Source organism: Ornithorhynchus anatinus, chromosome 17 (genome assembly GCF_004115215.2).
Source record: "Ornithorhynchus anatinus isolate Pmale09 chromosome 17, mOrnAna1.pri.v4, whole genome shotgun sequence".
NCBI classification, from domain to species: Eukaryota; Metazoa; Chordata; class Mammalia; order Monotremata; family Ornithorhynchidae; genus Ornithorhynchus; species Ornithorhynchus anatinus.
Window position 1 is genome coordinate 11,752,457 of NC_041744.1, and position 21,061 is coordinate 11,773,517.

Genomic DNA, 21,061 nt, shown 5'->3' on the forward strand with positions numbered 1-21,061 from the left:
ACCCTTGTGTTCATCTGGCCCTGAGCCCAACAAGTTAAAGTGTATCAGGGTCAGTGTGACAAAAACAGATAATCTGCCCCTCGACTTATCACGATGGTTCCTAGTTATCTAGCTGAGCTTCAAAAACAGTCCTAAACTTTTAGGGTCTATACAATGGCATGAGAATGAAATTTGGGAATACAATAAATGTAAAAAAAAAATTTTAAACAATGAGCTGAAATACATAATTTTTGTGTATTACACCACCCGAGAACAAAGTGAAACAGTTGCTTTTTATTATGCTAATGGAATTTTTATCCTCAAAATGTGTCAGCCTGGGTATTCAATATGAAATGCAGTAACTTTCACATGCCACAAACTTCAAGTAGTGGAAATGCTTGATTCAAGAGTCTGATTTTTGCTTGAAGCCTTAAGATTCATAGATTTAATTTCTCTCTCCTTATTAAGGCTTTCATTTAAAAGCAGTGCAAGTACATCTGAAGCAATTCACTAATGTTCCCAAGCTAATATAATACCAAAGACAACAGTGAGACACTAGTCTTCATTGCCTTTTAGCTAAAAAAATTCCATCTAATTACCCAGCTCCGAGGACACACAAACACCCACCATATATATTTTATTATTCCTTTCCAGAATTCCCCTCCCACAAACCTAATTTATAGACAGGGAGAGTTTATTATATGGCTGCTAATTTTGGGCCTGCCAAAACTCTACAGTACCCAAATATGAAGGGCTGCAAAGGATAGGCAAAATAGAGGAAAAGACATACTACAACAAGAGCTTGGGATCATCTGCTGTTTTTCCTCTCTATAATTCATTTCAATGTCTATCTCCCCAACTAGGTTGTACCCTTCTTGAGGACAGGGATTGTGTCTGTCAACTCTAATGTACTGGACTAGCGTAAGCACTTAGCACAGCCCCATGACACAGTAAGCACTCAATTATTGATTAATCATTAATTGATTGGCTTCCTTGTGTACCTGAAGCTCCAGCAGCAGCAGCTGCAGCCTCTTCCATGAGTTCTCCCTCTTCTAATTCCATGTTACTACTATATTCCACATCATTTTCTCCAGACCTAAGGACACACAAATTAATCAATACTAGGCAATAATAAATGCAACTAGTGATGAACTTTTAAAAACAGACTAATTTTTATGGCTTTCTAGGATGAAGTCAGACTTATTTCTAAACAAAAACATTAATGCCAAAGCTTTCACTTACCCACTGGAAGCGTTAAGTTGGAAACAAACCAAAAAGTTCAAAACATACTGATCTTTCTGGAAAATAACACTGTAGCTAAAACTATTCTATGCTATAAAGGGAGAGTAGTAAAAGGTCACATTCTGAAAAGGGGACCAAAAAAATGATCCCAGTTTGACCACAACTTCCAACCATTTAATGATACTTGGGTAAACAGGCTTAGAACTGTATATGGTTCTCTGTACAACTGGACTGCAACATTTGTTATCTTAAGAGATTTTGCCCTAGGTTTCCTCTGTCTTATGTTACATCAATAAGAAACAGAAATAATTACTTGCCTCTACATAACTGCTCTTCAGGGAAGTTCTCCTTTGAACAATAATCCAGGGTAAAACTCTACATGGGAACTCTAATGCACCCTCTGGATTATGAGCTTATTGTGGGCAGTAATGTGTCCGTTTGTTGTTACATTGTACTCTCCCGAGCGCTTTGCACATAGTAAGCACTCAAATATGACTGAATGGACAGGTCTTGGGATGGCATTTTATTCTGAATGGCATTTTACCTCCTTCACAACTTAATCCACCTCAACCCTTTCAATGTACATTTGTTAGAAAGCTCCAGGAGTAATACTGGCCAAACAAGGGTATGAAACCTGCCCTACATACCAGCTGGCACTCTTTATTCCTCTCAAGCTAACATACTTGTTGTGTCTCATTCTTCTCTCGCCCGCTGCCAACCTCTTGCTCACACTTCCCTCCTGCCTGAAGCTCCCCATCCCTGCTTCACATCAGCCTAACCTCTGCTTTGCCCATCTTCAATGTTCTTCGGAAATCACATCTCCCCCAGGAGGCCTCCAGTGATTGATTTACCCGCTCCCTCCACCAACTATCATTTCAGCACTTCAGCTCCACCTAAGTACTTAGTTATTCACAGTCTCTTCCTAGCTCTTATGTGCATCCCTTCACACTCTATCACTTTCTCCCATATGTACTTTTTTTAGGGTCTGTCTCCCCCACTAGTTCTTTAGGGCAGGGGATGAGGTCTAAAAATTATATTGTACTTTCCCAAACACTTAATACAGTGCTCTGCACACAGCAGGCATTCATATACTCCTGACTGATGAGATACTCTTAAGTGGCTACAAAATTAATTATAACTTGTGGTACTTGTTAAGCATTAACTATGTGCCCAACACCGCACCACAGGCTGGAGTAGACTGAAGATAAGCAGACTGGACCCAGTCCCTGTCCTACATGGGGCTCAGAGTTTAAGTAGGAGGGAGAACGGGTATTTAATACCCACTTTCCAGATGAGGAAAGCACAGAGAAGCTACGTGACTTGTCCATGGTCACCCAGAAGGTAAGTGACAGGGTCAGAATTAGAACTTAAGACCTCTGACTCCCAGGCCTGTGATCTTTCCACTAGGCCACACTGCCTCAAAGTAGGCTTCCTGTAGAATGTGAGTTCATTGAAGGATATGAGTCAACCTAAAAGATGTTAATTTCCATGAGAGAATCTTGCTATAACAACCTGAAATGAGAAATGCAAGACCAACAGTTCCTCTCCGCAGGGCCAGATGTTTTACTTAAAGTCCTTGCATAACAATGAAATGAACTATGGTTGAATGGTATTTTCATGAATAGGTCTGAAAGATTTCCTCTCTTCTGATCCTCAGAACATCTGGTTGACATGAGTTCCTAACCTCTCCATTTGCTAAAATTTTGCTTCAGGGTTTTACTGGGAAGTTGGATGTTGTTCTCCTATACTGATAAACATTGTTCCCAGGGTGGGGGTTGGGGGGGTCACTAGGCATAGCAAATCACCACAAAGGAGAAGGCTGATATTCATGTCAAACTTTCATCCCATTTTTCCACAGGTTCTCGACACTCTCTCTTACTACTACTGTTAATGTAGGAGATAAAGCAATCCATTAAAAGAGGGAACTAGGGAACCAGGTCATTCTGCATTTAACGCCGAGACAAGGCCCTGCCACACTAGGGTCGTCATTTCGCATGCTACACTCACATAGTCTCTTCATCAATATCGTTTTCTTCGGTGTTGCTAGTTGCAGTTGAACTGGCTGAGGAACTGCTGCCATCTAGGAGGTTTACTTCGTCCTCGCCAATAAGATCTACATCCAGATCCCCGTCTGAAAGTTCAGGCTTCAGCAAAGCAAAGAACACCATTTCAGTATAGAATTGTATACTACATCATAATATATACAACACACTCTTTTAACATTTTAAACACTTAATTCTTTACCCCAAAACCTCCTAAATCCAAGACATCTTTCAGTAATTATATTATTAAAACCACTTTTTTTTTAATTCCTTGAGGGTAGGGATCGTGTCTACCAACTCTATTGCATTGCAGTCTCCCAAATGCTTAGTACAGGGTTCTGAAGACAGTAAATGTTCACTAAATACTATGGATTAATCATCCTTATTTTAGCATGTGTATACCTAGAATTTAACAAGGAAAAAGGAAAGCTCTTCATTCATAAGACAGTAAATTACATATATATTTTTTGGATGGGGAGGGCAAAGCCAAAGAAAAAACACGTGCTTTTGCAGGGTAGAATCCCTGTCAGTAGCTTTCTCTTTAAATACAGAAGTCTATGCCTCCATCCAGTTCTATATACTATGGGTACTTTTCTTGCAGAAACTTCCATTAAGTGACATTCTCATTGTAGAGCTCACTTCACATCTGAAGGGGCAAACCTGCACCCACTGTCTCTTCTGACAGGACAGCACGCTGTATCTGGGAGGAAGCACGTGGTCAGAAAAACGTTCCCCCAATTCTGCCATCGTTTGAACACATTATGGCAGAACTGTGAACATATATATGGCTACAGATATATAACAAATACCATAATTTCAGGGAACAGGACTACAATCCACTCTCAACTTAATCTTTAAGTGACATCTGTATGCATCGTTAGATATAACACAATTATTCTAGACTATAGTAGAAGATGCAGTATTCAAGCCCCAAAGTATTTGGTCTCAATTTCTAATTCTTCCAATGGGAACCCTTCTACAGTGAGGACAATGGAGGAATTTTAACACTACACTGTACACATCAATATCAAGGTCTCAAATTCTTTTCTCCTTAAATCATGCTAGAGACCAACAGTGCACATCCCTTCACAAAAAACAAAAACTCAAAGGAATTCCTACGTTATAATCCTCGGGCTGGACTTTTTCCTCTTCTTCCTCCTCTTCCTCCTTGGACTCCCTTCCTGACGTAGCTGGGCCACTCTCAAGAAGCACTTCGGCATTTGGTCCAGATTTCTTTGGTCTTGCCTCGGGAACATCATCATTCTGGGGGCTAAGATGAGTGTCTGGTGGTGACATGCCTCGTGATTTTTGAGAACGGGAAAGCTCAATGGCAAGTCTCTAAAGAAAAAAAAGAAGGCCAAACACATTCCACAAAAGGGTAGCCACAGAAAAAATAAAGCACAGGTTGATCTGTGTATCACATTTTCTTGGCATTAAGATAAGCTGATACATCAAAAATTTCGGAAAGCCACTGGCTTTCTGATGAACAAGTAGAAATTAGCCCCAGAGGCCCAGGTGAAGAGGGGAAAAAAAAGAAACACATATTACATACCTCTTTAAGGTTGTTTATTTGCTGGATGTAGCTAGTTTGAGCAGCTTCCAACTGTGTAATATACCAATGTTGGTCCCGGCACTTTTGAAAAAAAGTAGGCGAACGTACCTGGAATCTTTAGAAACCCACAAAAATTTCAATTTAAAATTGGAGGAAAAATGTCAACTAAAATTATAAAACCAAATTAAAAATGAAGTAAAAAAAACCCAATTAAACTGTAATTGTTTTTCTACAGTATATCTGACCACACTTGATCAAACAAACAAAAATAATATATGTGAAGCTTCTTAGTTTAACCAATATTGTTCTTCACATTTAAAAAAAAATGATGAAACAGAGGCAGACTTCCTATATATATTTCTAAGAATTAGTAACTTTGAAAATAGCTTGGAAACAAGCTCAGACACAGTTGTCTTTTACTGGAAAAGTTGTTGATTGCTAATGAAAACAACCGAAAACAAATAAGGCAGCCAGGCAAACTAGTATAAGGCACAGCCCAAGAGCTTGATAAGAACTGGGCTGGGGCCAATTAAAAATGAGACAGAAGGCACATAAGAACATTTAGAAAAACGGAAAAGGTTCCTAAGGACATAATGCCCTACTTCTTCGAACTATTGTTACTCATTGCTTCCAGATTTAGCATAGAACAAGAGATAATTTGGATGGATGGATGAATTCTAATCCCGGCTCTGCCATTAGCCTGCTTTGTGACCTTGGGTAAGTCACTTCCATTTCTTGGGACCTCAGTTTCCTCACCTGCAAAATAGGGATTCAAAACCTGTTCTCTCTCCTACTTAGATGGTGAGTCCCAGCTTAGTACAGGGTTTGATACTAGTAATACCATGCTTCTAATTATTATAGTCGGTGAAAATTCTCACAAGTTTCAAATAATTTTGTGCTCAAGTATAAGGCTGGCGTAAAACAGAACACCAGAGAGGAGATGGTGTCATTCTTGACTCGTCTCTCTCATTCACCCCACACATCCTATCTGTTACCAAGACCTGCCGGTTTCACCTTTACAATATCGCCAAGATCCGCCCTTTCCTCTCCACCCAAACGGCTACCTTACTGCTACGGGCTCTCGTTATATCCCGGCTAGACTACTGTGTCGGCCTTCTCTCTGACCTCCCTTCCTCCTCTCTCGCCCCGCTCCAGTCTATTCTTCACTCCGCTGCCTAGCTCATCTTCCTGCAGAAATGATCTGGGCACGTCACTCCCCTTCTTAAACACCTCCAGTGGTTGCCTATCAACCTCCGCTCCAAACAAAAACTCCTCACTCTAGGCTTCAAGGCTCTACATCACCTTGCCCCTTCCTACCTCTCCTTCCTTCTCTCTTTCTACCGCCCACCCCACACGCTCCGCTCCTCTGCCACTCACCTCCTCACCATCCCTCGGTCTCGCCTATCCCGCCATCGACCTCTGGGCCACGTCCTCCCGTGGTCCCGGAACGCCCTCCCTCCTCACGTCCGCCAAACTAATTCTCTTCCCCTCTTCAAAACCCTACTTAAAACTCACCTCCTCCAAGAGGCCTTCCCAGACTGAGCTCCCCTTCTCCCTCTACTCCCTCTACCACCCCCCCTTCACCTCTCCGCAGCTTAACCCTCTTTCCCCCCCATTTCCCTCTGCTCCTCCCCCTCTCCCTTCCCATCCCCTCAGCACTGTACTCGTCTGCTCAACTGTATATATTTTCTTTACCCTATTTATTTTGTTAATGAATTGTACATCGCCTTGATTCTATTTAGTTGCCATTGCTTTTACGAGATGTTCTTCCCCTTGACTCTATTTATTGCCATTGTTCTTGTCTGTCCGTCTCCCCCGATTAGACCGTAAGCCCGTCAAATGGCAGGGACTGTCTCTATCTGTTGCCGAACTGTTCATTCCAAGCGCTTAGTACAGTGCTCTGCACATAGTAAGTGCTCAATAAATACTACTGAATGAATGAAAGATGGCGTGCTGCGGAGGGAGAAAGGCGGAATGAAATGGAAAGGGCAAAATAGAGTGGGTGCAGCAAGAGGCACGCAGTGGGCTCAGAGCAGAGAATAAGTGGCAATAAGATACTTTTGGAATGGGTGGAAGTAGAGCAAGAACCAGCACAAAGAAAATAATTTGAAAGAACAAAAGCACCAATCCAAATGTCTCTGAATCCATAGTAGCTCTCAGCCAACTAACACTTTTCCATAATTAAATGAATGATGGTTTAATGCCTTTTTTTTCCCCCCGGGAGAAGATAATCGGGTATGAAGTACAGTACCAATAACAAGATCTGACAACAAGGAGAGCACAGTGGGAGAAGGTCAAACATTTTCAGAGACTAAATCATTTTCCACTGTCTACATGGAACTCTTGAAAGGGGACAGAGACATTATGAAACTTTTACAAACTGAGCGATGCATATTTTAATAAGTTACACATTTTGAAATACAGTTCTGATTAACATTAACAGCTGGGGAAAATAAAAATACAAATATTTCTTGAAAGGATTAAAACTCTCAACTTTTAAGTATTCTGTTACCTTAAAATCACTGTATCATTTTGCCGGTTCAAATAGCCTTCATTTGCAAGTAAATCCAAACGAAAAAATCGGTTATAACCCCAACATTCTCCAACTTCAAAATCAGAAGCAAACTCTCGAATGATATTTTTGGCAGGATCATTGGAGGACTGATGGACCATCTCTACTCGATACTCATATCTAACAGAGAAAAGTAATTCATGAAGTATTGTATAGTGCAATTTTAACCAAAAGAACCTTTGATGAAGTCTTAACTATGCAAAACTCAAGACAGATCCATATTTGTTTAACACAGGTACATAAGGAAAACAAACAAACAAACCAGAAAGAAGTCTCATTTTTGAGAGAAGCACAAAGAACCTAAGAACATGATATTCTATGAAATTGAAGATAAATTTCTTCGCAAATCTCTCCCTAAATACTATTGATAGGATTAAAGCTGAGATTAGTTCCATTTTTCTTTTGAAAGAGGAACATTTGGAATTTATAAGTACAAAGAAGAGTGCAGATAGTGGGGTGGTTTCAGGATTAAAGGCTAAACATAAGATTTTCCCTAATTAGATAGAATCCCTTTAAGATCAAGAGCGTTTTTGCCTCTGTATGTTCCCAAGATCTTAATACAGAGCTCTGCACACAGTAAGGGGTCAATATAACAATCTTATATTTGTGATATCTAGGGTTTGTACTTTTTAAAAGATTGATGACTTGGAAAAAATCAATTCAGTTTCTCTTTCAAACCTTGTCTTAGAACATCCTGTGACCTTATATTTGAAACTCCTTTACTAGATGAGGAGTTCAGTCAGACTTAATATACCACTGCTGCCAACCTGAAAGATCTGTGCATTCTCATTAACAAGACACCCTCTCCTGCCCACCTGGCTAAGACTCAGCTCTTTAGACTATAGGGAATCCTCTCCCTTAAACAGCCAGAAAATGTCACTCAGCAGTGTTAAAATCAAATCCCAAAGAGCTTTCATTTCTAGATTAGAATTTTAAAGCCTCCACAAAAAACCTTTTTACTCAGAAAATTTAAGCACATGAAAATCGCTCCAGTGCCTCTATTCAAGTTGCATAAGAGATTAAACTCTACGAGATTACAATACTGTGACTAGAAGTCACAGTAAGATGGTAGTGCCCGCTGGTTTTTAAACTCTAGGTCTGAAACTCTAAATGAAATAAATTCAAATATTAAAATGGAATTTAAAAAAGCATTTTGATGAATAGTGATCGGCAGCCAGCACAGACTTTCTAAAGTTTTAGAAAAATTAATTAGCTCAAGAACCGTATCAACTACATCCTAAGAATAAAATGGGCTCATTGATATTTTTATTCATGGACTAGGCATGAGAGGGAGGGAGGGAGAGAAAGAGAGAGAGAGAGAATACAGAGTCATGTCAATGAAGCCTCAGGCTTTATATCAAACCAGAGGTCTTGGTACAACTGCAGTGTCTAACCTCATGGTCATGAGATCTGGGCTTAGCACGATTACCAGCGACGCACTTGGGTAACAGGAAACTGTTTCACTTGGTAGCAGTTACCCAAGGAACCATGCAGCAGGATCATGGTTCACAACAGGTTCTCTTGAACAAGTATCCACTGGCCCCACACACCAGCTCGGCATAATCCAATAATGATATGCTTTTGCAGGGAAGGCTTAGACCTTTTATATCCTAAGAAACTCAGACACTCAAAAAGCTCCCAAGCTCCTCCCTTTAATACACAGTCCATCAGCATCTTGCAGGAAGAAATCCCTCCTTTCTTTAGATAATAACCGTGAATGCTTTGAGAGGAAATTCCTCTTTTTGGTGACGGAAGGGAGTCGTCGTTCCGATAAAAAGCCATAATCAGACTCCTAGAGCAGTTCAGATCTCATGACTACTAGGTTAGCCAATTCAATTGCTATTTGGACCTTCTTCAGCTTGACGGGAGGCCTGACGATACACTGACACTCCGGATTCAGTTAATGATGAAGAAAGAACCATCTATACTCTTCAGGGGGTCAGGGCAGGGAGAATGAGTCCATGTACATTCTACAGGGAAGCCTAGAAATCTTTGGTTTTTTCCTTTCTGCTTGGCCTTGGGTCTATTCAGTCTGGCTTTCCGCAACTATCCCACATAGTCCTTCACTTATTCTTTTTGCTCTGACACTGGCTTTGAGAAGCATCTTTTCTATCAGGGTTATGAAGAGCTGCAAGGTATTGACAATCCATCGCCTGCTTTGCCACGGCAGCAATTTGAGTTCAGAGATGGGTTTAAGACGATAATCCTGATCACACTGGTAAAGGCAGGTGAGGTTTCTTAATCATCAGCACCAACAGATTTACTGAGGGCCTACTGTGAACCAGAGCATGATGCTAATGCTTAGAATAGTACCAAAAAAACAGAAGACATCATCCCTTCCTTCAAAGAAGCTTACAGGGTAGTGAAGGAGACAGACAAATAAATTACAAATAGAGGGAAATAAAGTGTAAAAAATATAACAGGACTAGAGATAGTGTAAATGATTAGGTAGTGTGCGAGGGCAGGAGTGGCAATTTGGGGCTATAAAGTGGAAAGATGAGAAATAGCCTCAGGAAAACTCTCCTGGAGGTGATCTCAGAAGGGCTTTGAAAACGGGGAAGAGTTGAAGGAGGAGGGAGTTCCCAGCAAGGACGGTCGGATGTCAGGAAAGGTGGCTTAAGCAAGAGGCTGGCAGGAGGAGAGGCAAGAACAAGACACACTAAGTTAGCTTGTGTGGAACAAAGATTGCAAGCTGGGCTTTAGTGGGAGAAGACTACGGATAAGCACGAGGAAGACAGCTAACAGTGTTTTAAAGGCAAAAGGGGCTCCAAAAGGACTGTTCAGTCATAATTGCAAAGCTTCTTTTGGGTGTCTTTGTTCTCAAGGAGTATTTGATGGTCTGAATGCCCTTTTACTATTCGTTGGCTTTATCACTAGTGGAAGTTTGGGAATCCATGGAGCGAAAGTCAGTACAGTACTTAGTTCTATATAGAGACAATCAATGGAATTTCTTTCAAGTCTTGCTTTCAAACAATGATATAATCAGCAATGGGGGCCTCTGTTTAGGTCTACTCTGTTGTACTCTCCACATCCCTTAGCACCGAGCTCTGCACACAGTAGGTGCTAAATACCACTGATGGAATGATCCAAGAAGCTTTTTTCTTTGGTATGCAGACTGTGTTGGTGATTATAAACTAACGTTTAGCATACTCTTTGAACAAGAATGGGACACTGGTATTTACTTTTCCAAACATGTCTGATCCAATTATCTTTCTCCATTTGCAAACATGATCACTGAAATCTCCCAGGATAATCGGTCTGTCAAAAACTGGAACTGCTGTAATCTATCCAGATGCCATTAAGTATCCTTTTTTCTCCTCGGTGGCTTAGTAATGGTCGGGGCTCAGGTTTCAATACTTGCAGCCGAGATTTACCTTGTTTGTTGAGAAGGATTTATGGACACTGAATGCTCACTAATGACCTGGGGCAGATTTGGTAGGATTGAAAGACATGATTGCCTGATTGTGCAGCTCTGCATAAGGAGGTGTATCCAGTAGCTAAAAAAATGCACACAATCAATTCAGTCTTTTTGCAGCACACAGTATGATGGAGAGCAGTGTGATTTCAATGAGAACTACAGATGGTTTAAGCTAGTTGGATAATTCAAGGACATCAAGATGCACAGCAGGTACAGAAAACATTCTATTGCTTGTTGTTAAAGCCTGGTTTCTTACTTGGAAGTTTCAGGGAGTCCAGCTGAGAGTTCTAGGAACACAGACAGGTAATAACCCCGCACGACTCCATTTCCATCCTTAAAAAGAATAGGCAGTACGTGTGTTAATCCGCAATCTCAAAACAATGAAAACCATTCAATTACTTCCCACCACAAAAGGCTAATAAGCAGCCTAAGTTAAAGCACAATGAATGAAACCATTCCGTGCCAGGTACCTTTCTTAAAAGCCCTAAAATTACTCTATAAAAATACATTTCACTAATCCCTAACACTTTAGGTTTCAACCAAAATTACTAAATGGGAGATTAGGTAGAAAAAAGAAAGACTCATGGCAAACAAAAAAAAAAAGCACACAAAATGATTAGCTCAATTCAGAAAGTCTGATGAATGTAGTTGATAAATGTATGTCAATTAACTACTATTTAATCAGCACACCAGGAGGAACAGCACAATTCATTCTATGGTAAATATTTTAACCAGGTAATACATACACTTTAAACAAAAACCTTTAATTAAAATATTAACGAAAAGATGAGATACAGCAAGGACAAGGATTATAAACATTAAGCTTTTCATCAAGGTATTCCAAATTTTCATCTTTTGAATGAGGTTAGGGCAAAATAATTAGCTTTTAAATTGTTCCTCTAACTGCTAAGCCACCACAAATCAAAATACAATTTAGTTTAAAATCTGACATTTGCTGCCTTGATGACCCTAGAATCTGTTCTTAATAGATACTGTAAAAAATTAATCTTTTTTCCTGACCAATGGGAATAATTTAATTTAACTATTTTTCTGGTCTATTTTGATCACTTTATTAACAAGAAAACATCAGCAATAACTGAATCTAAATCAGACATGCTGCTGAATTAGCCACGTGAAGCATTGGCTAAGAATCTAGAACATTTTTTTCAATGAGGAAATTGGAAGAATCCAAGATCAAGCTTCAAGGAAATTTCATAGCTCTGAAGTTCATTAACAATTTCCTTTGGATAAATTCTATACGAGTTTTTTTTTTTTTTCCAAGTCAGCAGAAAAATAGTAAGCTCTAAGAACAGTCCAATTCAAGAACTCTGGAGGGATAGCAGAGGCACTTGCCTACCATTTTTTTTCCCCTTGAGAATTATTTTAAAACTGTAAAAGGATGAAAAAGACTTACTGGATAAACCTTTAGTCTCCAGCAGAGCCCTGAAACTTGAAGCGGTGGACTGTAAACAGGATCTGCCCTCTGGCGCAAAGTGCTGATGAAAGGAAAACAACCACTATTCTATGCAATGTAATAATAACAATTCCTAAAGTCTGTACGTTGCTTTATTTTTCCAAACCTCTTTCAGACCTGTTACATCATTTTATCCTCACCATAATCCTGTGAGAAAGTGGGGCAGTTGTTAGTCCAATTTTACAGATGAGGAAACTGAGGGGGAGAGATGGTTTTTTGGCCAGGGTCACGCAGGCCATTAGCATTGCTTACCTGAGAATTAAGACTTAAAGCCTCCTTACTCTCAGACCAGTGCTCCTTCTACTTGCGCATGCTACCTCCCATCACTAAATGAACCATACCTCACAATATGAGAGTGTTTGAGGAAAAGCGACAATCAAGAAAAACCGTCCCTCGGTTGCACCGATTTATGTTCACGTGCCAGAAAGATGACCAAACCATCTGTAAAAATCCATTGAATGTATCCTATTTCTATTCTAAAAATGGGAGGCCCATTTTCCTTTTATTATAAACATTTAAAAATCTTTAAAGTGTCGGTATAAGGCCCCATTAGGCCTAGGAAGTGGCTTAAAGAGCTAAAAATTGAATTTCAATATATAATTTTAGCTTATTTCACAGATATTAAATGCAATTTTACAGCACTTCACAACATGTAGGAAAATACGACTATCCTTATCTCAGAGCTGAGGAAACAGAAGCATAAAAGTAGCTTGCTCGAAGACAAAGAAGGAGGTTACTGTCAGCAGCAAGATTAGAACAACAGTTTTATCCCCAGCTCAGACTCAGGCCCACACCCCTTATATTTTATCTAGTTCAGTTTTCAGAGTTTCCTTAGCAGTTGTTCTAAAATTGATCGGCTTAAAATGCCGAAAAAAACGCAAGCATGCATTAAGGAAACAATGTTCTTTCACTGTATAGCTAAAGATATAAAACCTGAGCAGGACAGACATCTCTTGGTTCACCTTAGTGCACACCACACATAGATGCAGGATTGATAGGGCATGAAAGGGAATCAACGTAACATTACACACTTAATGTGTATTTAATAAATGTCAGACCATCTTACCTAAAGTTCTCCAGAACAAAAGTCGTTGAATCGTAAGATGGTACTAATTCACTAGAGGGAACAAAACACAACACAGATTATTCTGCTGTTGTTAAAGAAACAAAAAGTGAAAGCAATTCCTCCGATATACCTTTTTTTTGACTGAGAGGTTAAAAGGGGGGTGTTTAGCAATTTTGCTGTCAAGGAATTGTTTAAAATCTTCCCCCAAATAGATAGCTCTCTTTCAAGAGTGATGAGGCAGACACAAGCTAAGCAGGTTGGTCACAGTCCATGTCCCACATGGGGCTCACAGACATTCTTCCCATTTTATAGATGAGGCAACTGAGGCAAGGAGAAATGAAGTGACTTGCCCAAGGTCACCCACCAGACAAGTGACAGAGTTGGGATTAGAACGCTTGCTCTATCCACTAGGCCATCTGATTCTGTATGGGGAAAATCGTCCCAACACAAACCTTACTACACTATCAGTGACAAAATCCTATATTAAAAGGCAAAATAAATTGAAATTAAAAATCAATCAATGAGAATGACTACACATTGATATTTGGGCCACAATCATTTGGACCAAAATGTACAATGCCAAAGAAGATCCTAATCCACACTCTACCTTGTAAAATCTGGAGGAACTGGTGTAGTGACAAAAGATGCCATGGGCTCCCGATGAACTTGCTGAAACATCATGAGGATCTCAGAGCTCTTAAAGATCAGTTCGCTCTTACTGCAAGACCGCAACTGTGGGGAAAGCAACAATACCGTGTCTTTAAAACATCCTTAATAAAACCCATGAAGAGTGGCAGGTCGGGCGCCAAACGAAAATTAGGAAGGCCAAATAGGAGTTTGACGTGCACAGAAATCTAAAACTAGTAATAAAAAGATTCCTCAACTCTATCAAAAGCTGCAAGTTAGCTGGGAAGTCAGTGGGGCTGCTAAACTATCCTCTATTAAACTAAACTATCCCTATTACTAAACTATTACGCTATCCTACTTGCTCATTGCCCAAGCTCCAGACTCTAACTCCTCCAATGTCTGCTCCATGGATGGTCACTCAGCCTTCATCTCTCCTCTCCACAAACCCTCCACTGGCTCCCTGTCTCTCTTTGCAGCAAACAAAAACTTCTCACATTCATCTCCAGACTCTCTACCATCAGGACCCACTTTACCTGCTTTCTTTTCCAGTTATTGCCCCTCCCAAGCCCATTTTCTAGCGGTACCTCTCCCTCAGTTCACCTGTCTCCCCGGTTTGGATCGCCTGCCTTCCCCACAGCACACAGACCACGGCTCTCGCCATATTCAAATCCCTCCTAAAGACGGCCATCTCCTCCAACAAGCCTTCCCTGAGTTTCCTCCACTTTGAGTCACATCATCCCTTAAACCAACTATAGCATTTATGAATTTGACGACACCCTCCTTTGCACTCATGCATAGGTCTGCTCGATTTATTTCAGCTATCTGAATTGTAAATGTATATACACTCCCTGCCCGCTCTACTGTTCTTAGAGAAGCACCTTTGTTACCACTATCAGAGAAAGAACACTGGACTAGATAGATCAGTGCTCTGATTCAACCTAGCAATCGATAAAAACGTACAGGGACCCCAAGACTGAGGACCTTCATGTTAGACCAAGCACAGAAAAGGGACATATATTCCACTCAACCTAATGTGCTTCTTCAAGTGTCCTTACCCATTACTCTCTATAGAGTAATTCTTTAAAGAACTATATTTCTTTAGACATATCTCACTCGTCCTCACAAGGCAAAATGGTAAAGACAAGCCAGAATGTAAATTTGTCAGTCATGCTAGGAACCTTTTTTCCCCTGCTGTTATCTTTAAATATTGAGATCATAGTTTTTAAAGTGTCTTAATTTTGAAGACAGATCATCTTAGCTCATTTTCTTGTCAACTAAACAAAAAGATCATTCAACAGAAGAATGAATAGTATAAAACTAATGTTTCTTTAGCTAGAAAATGAAGAGAAATTTTATTTTCACTAAAACAATTCTTTTCAAAGGAGTCATCGACCCAAATATCAAAAAACTGACAGTTCCCAAACGGAGTTGGCAAAAATAAAATAGCTGTAAAATTATAATTCACTATCAGGCCTGATGAAAGAATAATTTCCTTAACAGATAAATGGTCGGGAATGTGTCAGGCTCAGCAAGATATTAACTGAATACATATTTATGTCTTCTATTTTAAAGCCAAACATCCCAGTCAAAAGCCAGATCTACACCTGTATAAACTAAAAAATAAATAAAAACAGGAAAAGTGGACATTGTCACTGCATCAAACTTCAATGCCTTTTTGCCTTTTTTCCTTCCACAATATATTTCTAACCTACTCTTGTGACAACTGGCTAACCTATCTGATTTTGCCAGAATAAATCCATTTCATAAATGAGGCTAATTTTGAAGGATAATCAACTCCTTAAGAAAACATTTTAAATAGTAGTTGTCACAGTACTTATTGAGTACCAACTAAAGACAACGCACTGTATTAAGCACTTGGAAAGTACAAAATAAGCTAGTGATACATTCCTTGCCAATCAGCTCACACTTCGGTGGGGGAGGGAGACAGATACAAAACAGAGTAATTAAAATAAATAAGTGAAGGTGAATTAAAAATGTACAAAACCCTAAGTCCTGATGATGAGCCAAAAGTCTAATAAAACCAACATGCAGGTTAAACAAATAGCTTGTCCTTGGCACAGATAACTCTTCACAATAAGGTTACTTCTGAAGTTGAAGATTAGGAAGTAGAAAATTGAATTGAGATGGCCAGCACATCCCTTGGGAGTCTATCAAAGTGGGGCGGCGGGATAATATTAAGCTCCAGAACAAAATAAAGGCTTGTGGAGATGACGTGATGCCCGACTTTCTCTAAGAGTGTGAGACCTGGGCTACCCAGAAGGGTCACATCCAATTCTTCAACCAAGTCTGCAAGTGTATTTTACAGCTATACTCAAATGGCAAGTAAGGATAACAAACATCCAAGTTCTACAACAAAATCCGTTTTCTAGAACTGGAGTTACTCTCATCACAACACAGCAGCGCTGGGTGAGACGCATAAGAACAGATGACAGTAAAACGCTCGAACTGCTGCTGAATGGTCAGCTAAAACTGGAAACTGGAAAGCAGTCAGAGGAATCGCTTTAGGGACATAGCAGAACAAAGCCTCAGACGATGCTACATCTCAGTTGAAAAACCAAAAAAAATCGCCACTGATAGACCAGCATGGCACCACCCTGTAGACTCAAAATTCCTTGTGGTCAGGGATATCTACCAACTCTGCTGGAGGGGGCTTTCACAAGCTCTTAGCATGGTGCTCAGCACTCAGTAAGTGCTCTGTAAATATCATGGATTGATTGATGGCCCACTGCCACCAAGAAATGAGCAGCTCCTTTCAAGGAGAAGGTTGTAAGCGTGAGATGAGGCAAAAGGGAAAACAGCTTCGGGCACTACAACCCACATGACAGCAAACAAGGAACAGACTTCAGGTGTAGCCAGTAGTTTTGCATTAGCTTCTCAGACACATATGCACACGAACGTTTCCCTGTCCATGGTATTTTGAGTCTCAAGCACAGCCACCTATACAATTCAAAGAATTTCCCTTCAGTCTATAATGTGCCATCACCTTTGGCCCGAGATCCAAAACAACAGAATCCCTCTGACCACAAAATAAAAGGTTGAAATGTTTATGGGTGGAAAGATTATACAAGTTGTGTCAAAAAATTCTGGATGAAAGAACCGGCATGTAAATGTCAACCTAAACAGAAATAAAGCCACTTAGATGCTTTGTTGATACCATATTCAAAGAAAGTTTAAAACAGACTCAAAGCAGTACCACTGAACATTAGGATCGATACAGGGAGGACAACCGTCACCCTGGTTCTTCTGAGCAAACTATTTCCCGTACTTAAAATATTGGGCTGGATGGACCTTCGGCTCGACCTGGTCATGGCCTTTTTTTTTTTTAAACCTCCTTATGGTTCTTACACCCAAAACTATTTTGGAGTTGGGAATTTAAAGCCTTACCCAACCTTCCAACAATTAAAATTTCCTATTAAAAAAGTCACCTGATGCTCCACCTCCTGCAACAGGGATTCCAAAAGCTCAGTTTCTTGTGTTAGAGATGTCTTTTGACCTATTTGAAAAGACAAAAATAAAAACCAAGTAAATGATTTCATTATGTTTTAAGTATGAAGCTCTTCATTGCAACCTGTACTAAAAGCTTTGAGCTTGAAGAATTCTACAGATATTCAAGACTGAAACTGGTGCAGAAACTCACATTTGTAATTTGAACCAATTTGAAATCTGTATTAACCTAGAGGTCTTATAAATGCCTTTAAAGGCTGACATATGCAATGTTAAAGCTTGCACGCAAATCAGTTTGGCTAAAGACACTAAACTCGAATGTACATTTAGAAGATACAATCCTAAAGATTAACTTCTGAAGGTCTTTGTGGGTAGGAAAAATAATATCAACTTCCGCAAGCAACAGACTACTAGATCCAAACTGACTCTTTCCAAAGATGAGGCAAAAATGCCAGGCACTGCAACCAACAAAAATGAAAATACAACCGGGGCATTCTTTGTGTGAGCTAGTGAACTTAGGAGGATGGGGGTCAGATCTGCCTTTTCAGCTCCACACCCAGAGCAGCATTTCACTGTCAGCAGCATCTTTGAGCATGACCAGCAGATACATGTACTATATTTACTCTTATAATATTTGCAGCCCCAAAATAGGATTGGGTCTCTTACATGAGGAATTAAGTCAAACAATGAAAAGAGATGGGGAAAGAAAAAAAAGAGAATAATGGCAAGAAGGCAGGGAAGGAGAAGGTAGGAGATTGACTTCTACTTCACTATCCCAAATGCTACTTAAAATTGGCACTCATTGAATTAGACAGTCTCTTCAGTTTCCATTTAAAAACATGTTTTGTGTTTGCAAAATTAATTTTTCTAATGGGTGTGGTTTCGGCTTTTGTATTTAATAATTAGGGTATCACTCACAATCATAGTGCTTATTGGGTGCAGTGCACTGTGCTTACAGATTGGGAGAGTGCAATACTACATTAAAGACACGTTCCCTGCTCACAACGAGTTTACTGTCTATTCTACAATGCAACTGAAAACACTTGCTTCTAAGGCACCTCACTGGGGCTTCCTGAACTTAATTTCAATTTTCCATAGAAAAACATTTCAATTAGAACACTGAACAACCAGTCCAGCATACATTTCTAACCCAAACTATTACTATTTATAGTATACAGGGCACCCAGAAGTCACTGAATGGTATTTGAGTGCATACTATATGCAGGGCACTGTATTAAGTACTTGGGAAAGTAGAATCCAACAGAATTACCTGGCATGTTCCCTGACTATGAGAATATTGCCTTATGTTAAAGCATTTGAAACTGAAACTTCTTTGGACCTTGGAGGACTCAAATCTCCTCCAAAAAATTTTTTTGAAAAAGAATGTCACAGTAAGGGATTAAGCTGTCCAACTCAAGTGATAAATTTTTAGGCTAACATAGCGATTTACTCCTCTTTGTTAGTTCATACAGAAAATGATACAAAAGAAAAAACAGGAAAAAATAATGTGGATTTACAAGTAGTAAGGTGCCAAACTGGATGGCCAAATTTTCTAATAAAATAGCTTTAGTACAGAAGCAACATGGCTTAGTGGAAAGAGCACGAGTTGGGGAGTCAGAAGTCCAGGGTTCTAATTCCGGGCCCTGCCACTTATCAGCTGTGTGACTTTGGGCAAGTCACTTAATTTCTCTGTGCCTCAGTGACCTCATGTGTAAAATGGAGATTAAGATTATGAGCCCCACGTGGGACAACCTGATTACCTTGTTTCTATTTCAGCGCTTAGAACAATGCTTGGCACATAGTAAGCACCTGACAAATACCATCATTTATTACGTATTTAGACTATTACCTGATTTTACTCCAATTTCTATCTGGCTTAAAAAAAAATGGTTATATCATCAAAACCCAAATAATATGTCTACCTACAGATGTTGTTATACAGGTTTGCTCAAATATTACTGCATGCTGCTGCTTAATGCTCCTTACTCCATACTCCTTTACTTCTTCCTCTACCCTGATCAGCCACATTCCTTCCTTTCTTTTCCATCTTTCCCTATCCCACCTCAGAAGAAATTTGGGTCAACAGTACTCTTATTCCAAATAAAAACGCACCCATTAGTGTTATGAGCTTATTCTTCAGCTGAGTGTCCAACCGTGCAATCATCATTTCCACTGCGTTCCTGATTTCTCGAACACGTTCATCTTTTGCACCTCGAACTGCTTCTACATTTCTTTCCTGAAGATTAGACAGATATTAAGAAGCATTTGTAGAAATACAAAAAACTCCCAAGTCGAAAAAAGTCACTTTTTCTTGAAAATCTACTGGCTTTCTAAACCTAAGGCATAGTTATTAAACTGAACATTTGAAAAATACTAAGAATTGATTAACTGACAACCAAAGATAATTTAAGGGAGAATCCTTTCATTCCAATATAAACAATTAAACCCCTCAATTAAGTGACGCCCCAGTGGGAATTAACAGGAACATACAACCATTTTATCAGAAAAAAGAGAATATTCCAAATAAAATTACAATTTGCACTCTGCGTAATTCCATGAAAGAATTCTCTATTTCATAGAGAAGCAGCAGGGCCTAATGGCAACAGCACAGGCCTGGGAGGCAAAGGTCCTGGGTTTTTTAATCCTGTCTCTGTCACCTTTCTGATGGGTGACCATGGGTAAGTCACTTATCTCTGTCTCAGTGACTTTGGCAAGTCACTTAACTTCTCTGTGCCTCTTCTGTAAAATGGGGATTATGTCTGTGAGCCCCACGTGGAACGTGGAATGTGGACTGTGTCCAACCTGACTAGCTTGTATCAACCCCAGCACTTAGTAGACTGCTTGATACAGAGTAAGTGCTTAACAAATACCATTTAAAAAGCACCATGATAACCTACTTACATGGGCTTCACATGGGATAAAACAGAATGTACACTGAGCCACTTTTTTCCTTATGGCATTTGTTAAGTGCTTACTATATGCCAGGCACTATACTAAGCACTGGGGTCAATACAAGCTAATCACGTTGGAAACAGTCCACGTCCAACATGAGGCTCACAGTCTCAATCCCCATTTTACAGATAAAGAAACCAAGGGCCAGAGAAGTGAAGTGACTTGCCCAAGGCCACACAGCAGATAGGTAGCAGAGCTGGGATTAGAACCCAGGTCCTTCAGACTCTACCCACTAGGCCACGCTGCTTCTCACTTGTGCTCTACATCGTTCGAGTCTGAAAAAAACAACAACAACAACAATGATGGCATTTGTAAAGCACTTACTATGTGCGAAGCACAGTTTTAAACTCTGGGGGATACAAGGTGATCAGGTTGTCCCACGTGGGACTCACAGTTTTAATCCTCATTTTACAGATGAGGTGAATGAGGCACAGAGAAGTGAAGTGACTTGCCCAAAGTCACAAAGCTGACAAGTGGTGGAGTCAGGATTAGAACTCAAGTCCTCTGACTCCCAAGCCCGGGCTCTTTCCACTGAGCCACGCTGCTTCTCGTAAAGGTATTTGTTAAGCGCTTACTATGTGCCAAGCCCTGTTCTAAGCATTGGTCATCAGGTTGTCCCACATGGGGCTTACAGGCTTCATCCCCATTTTACAGAGAAAGTAAGTGACTTGC

At 40.0% G+C, this 21,061-nt stretch overlaps 1 protein-coding gene across 3 annotated transcripts in view; it reads right to left on the minus strand.

The window, feature by feature from the left end:
- TRIM37 (tripartite motif containing 37) overlaps positions 1-21,061 on the minus strand; it is a 54,814-nt gene that overhangs the window by 18,396 nt on the left and 15,357 nt on the right. For all 3 annotated transcript variants that reach the window (XM_039914429.1, XM_029081993.2, XM_029081992.2), the window contains exons 7-17: positions 19,550-19,673; positions 17,419-17,486; positions 13,953-14,077; positions 13,346-13,396; positions 12,220-12,301; positions 11,062-11,138; positions 7,328-7,507; positions 4,816-4,930; positions 4,383-4,601; positions 3,229-3,365; positions 981-1,075 (exon numbers count right to left, since the gene is read on the minus strand). In XM_039914429.1, coding sequence (XP_039770363.1) covers positions 981-1,075; positions 3,229-3,365; positions 4,383-4,601; positions 4,816-4,930; positions 7,328-7,507; positions 11,062-11,138; positions 12,220-12,301; positions 13,346-13,396; positions 13,953-14,077; positions 17,419-17,486; positions 19,550-19,673 — 1,273 coding nt within the window. The remainder of the gene's footprint in view (positions 1-980; positions 1,076-3,228; positions 3,366-4,382; positions 4,602-4,815; positions 4,931-7,327; positions 7,508-11,061; positions 11,139-12,219; positions 12,302-13,345; positions 13,397-13,952; positions 14,078-17,418; positions 17,487-19,549; positions 19,674-21,061) is intronic.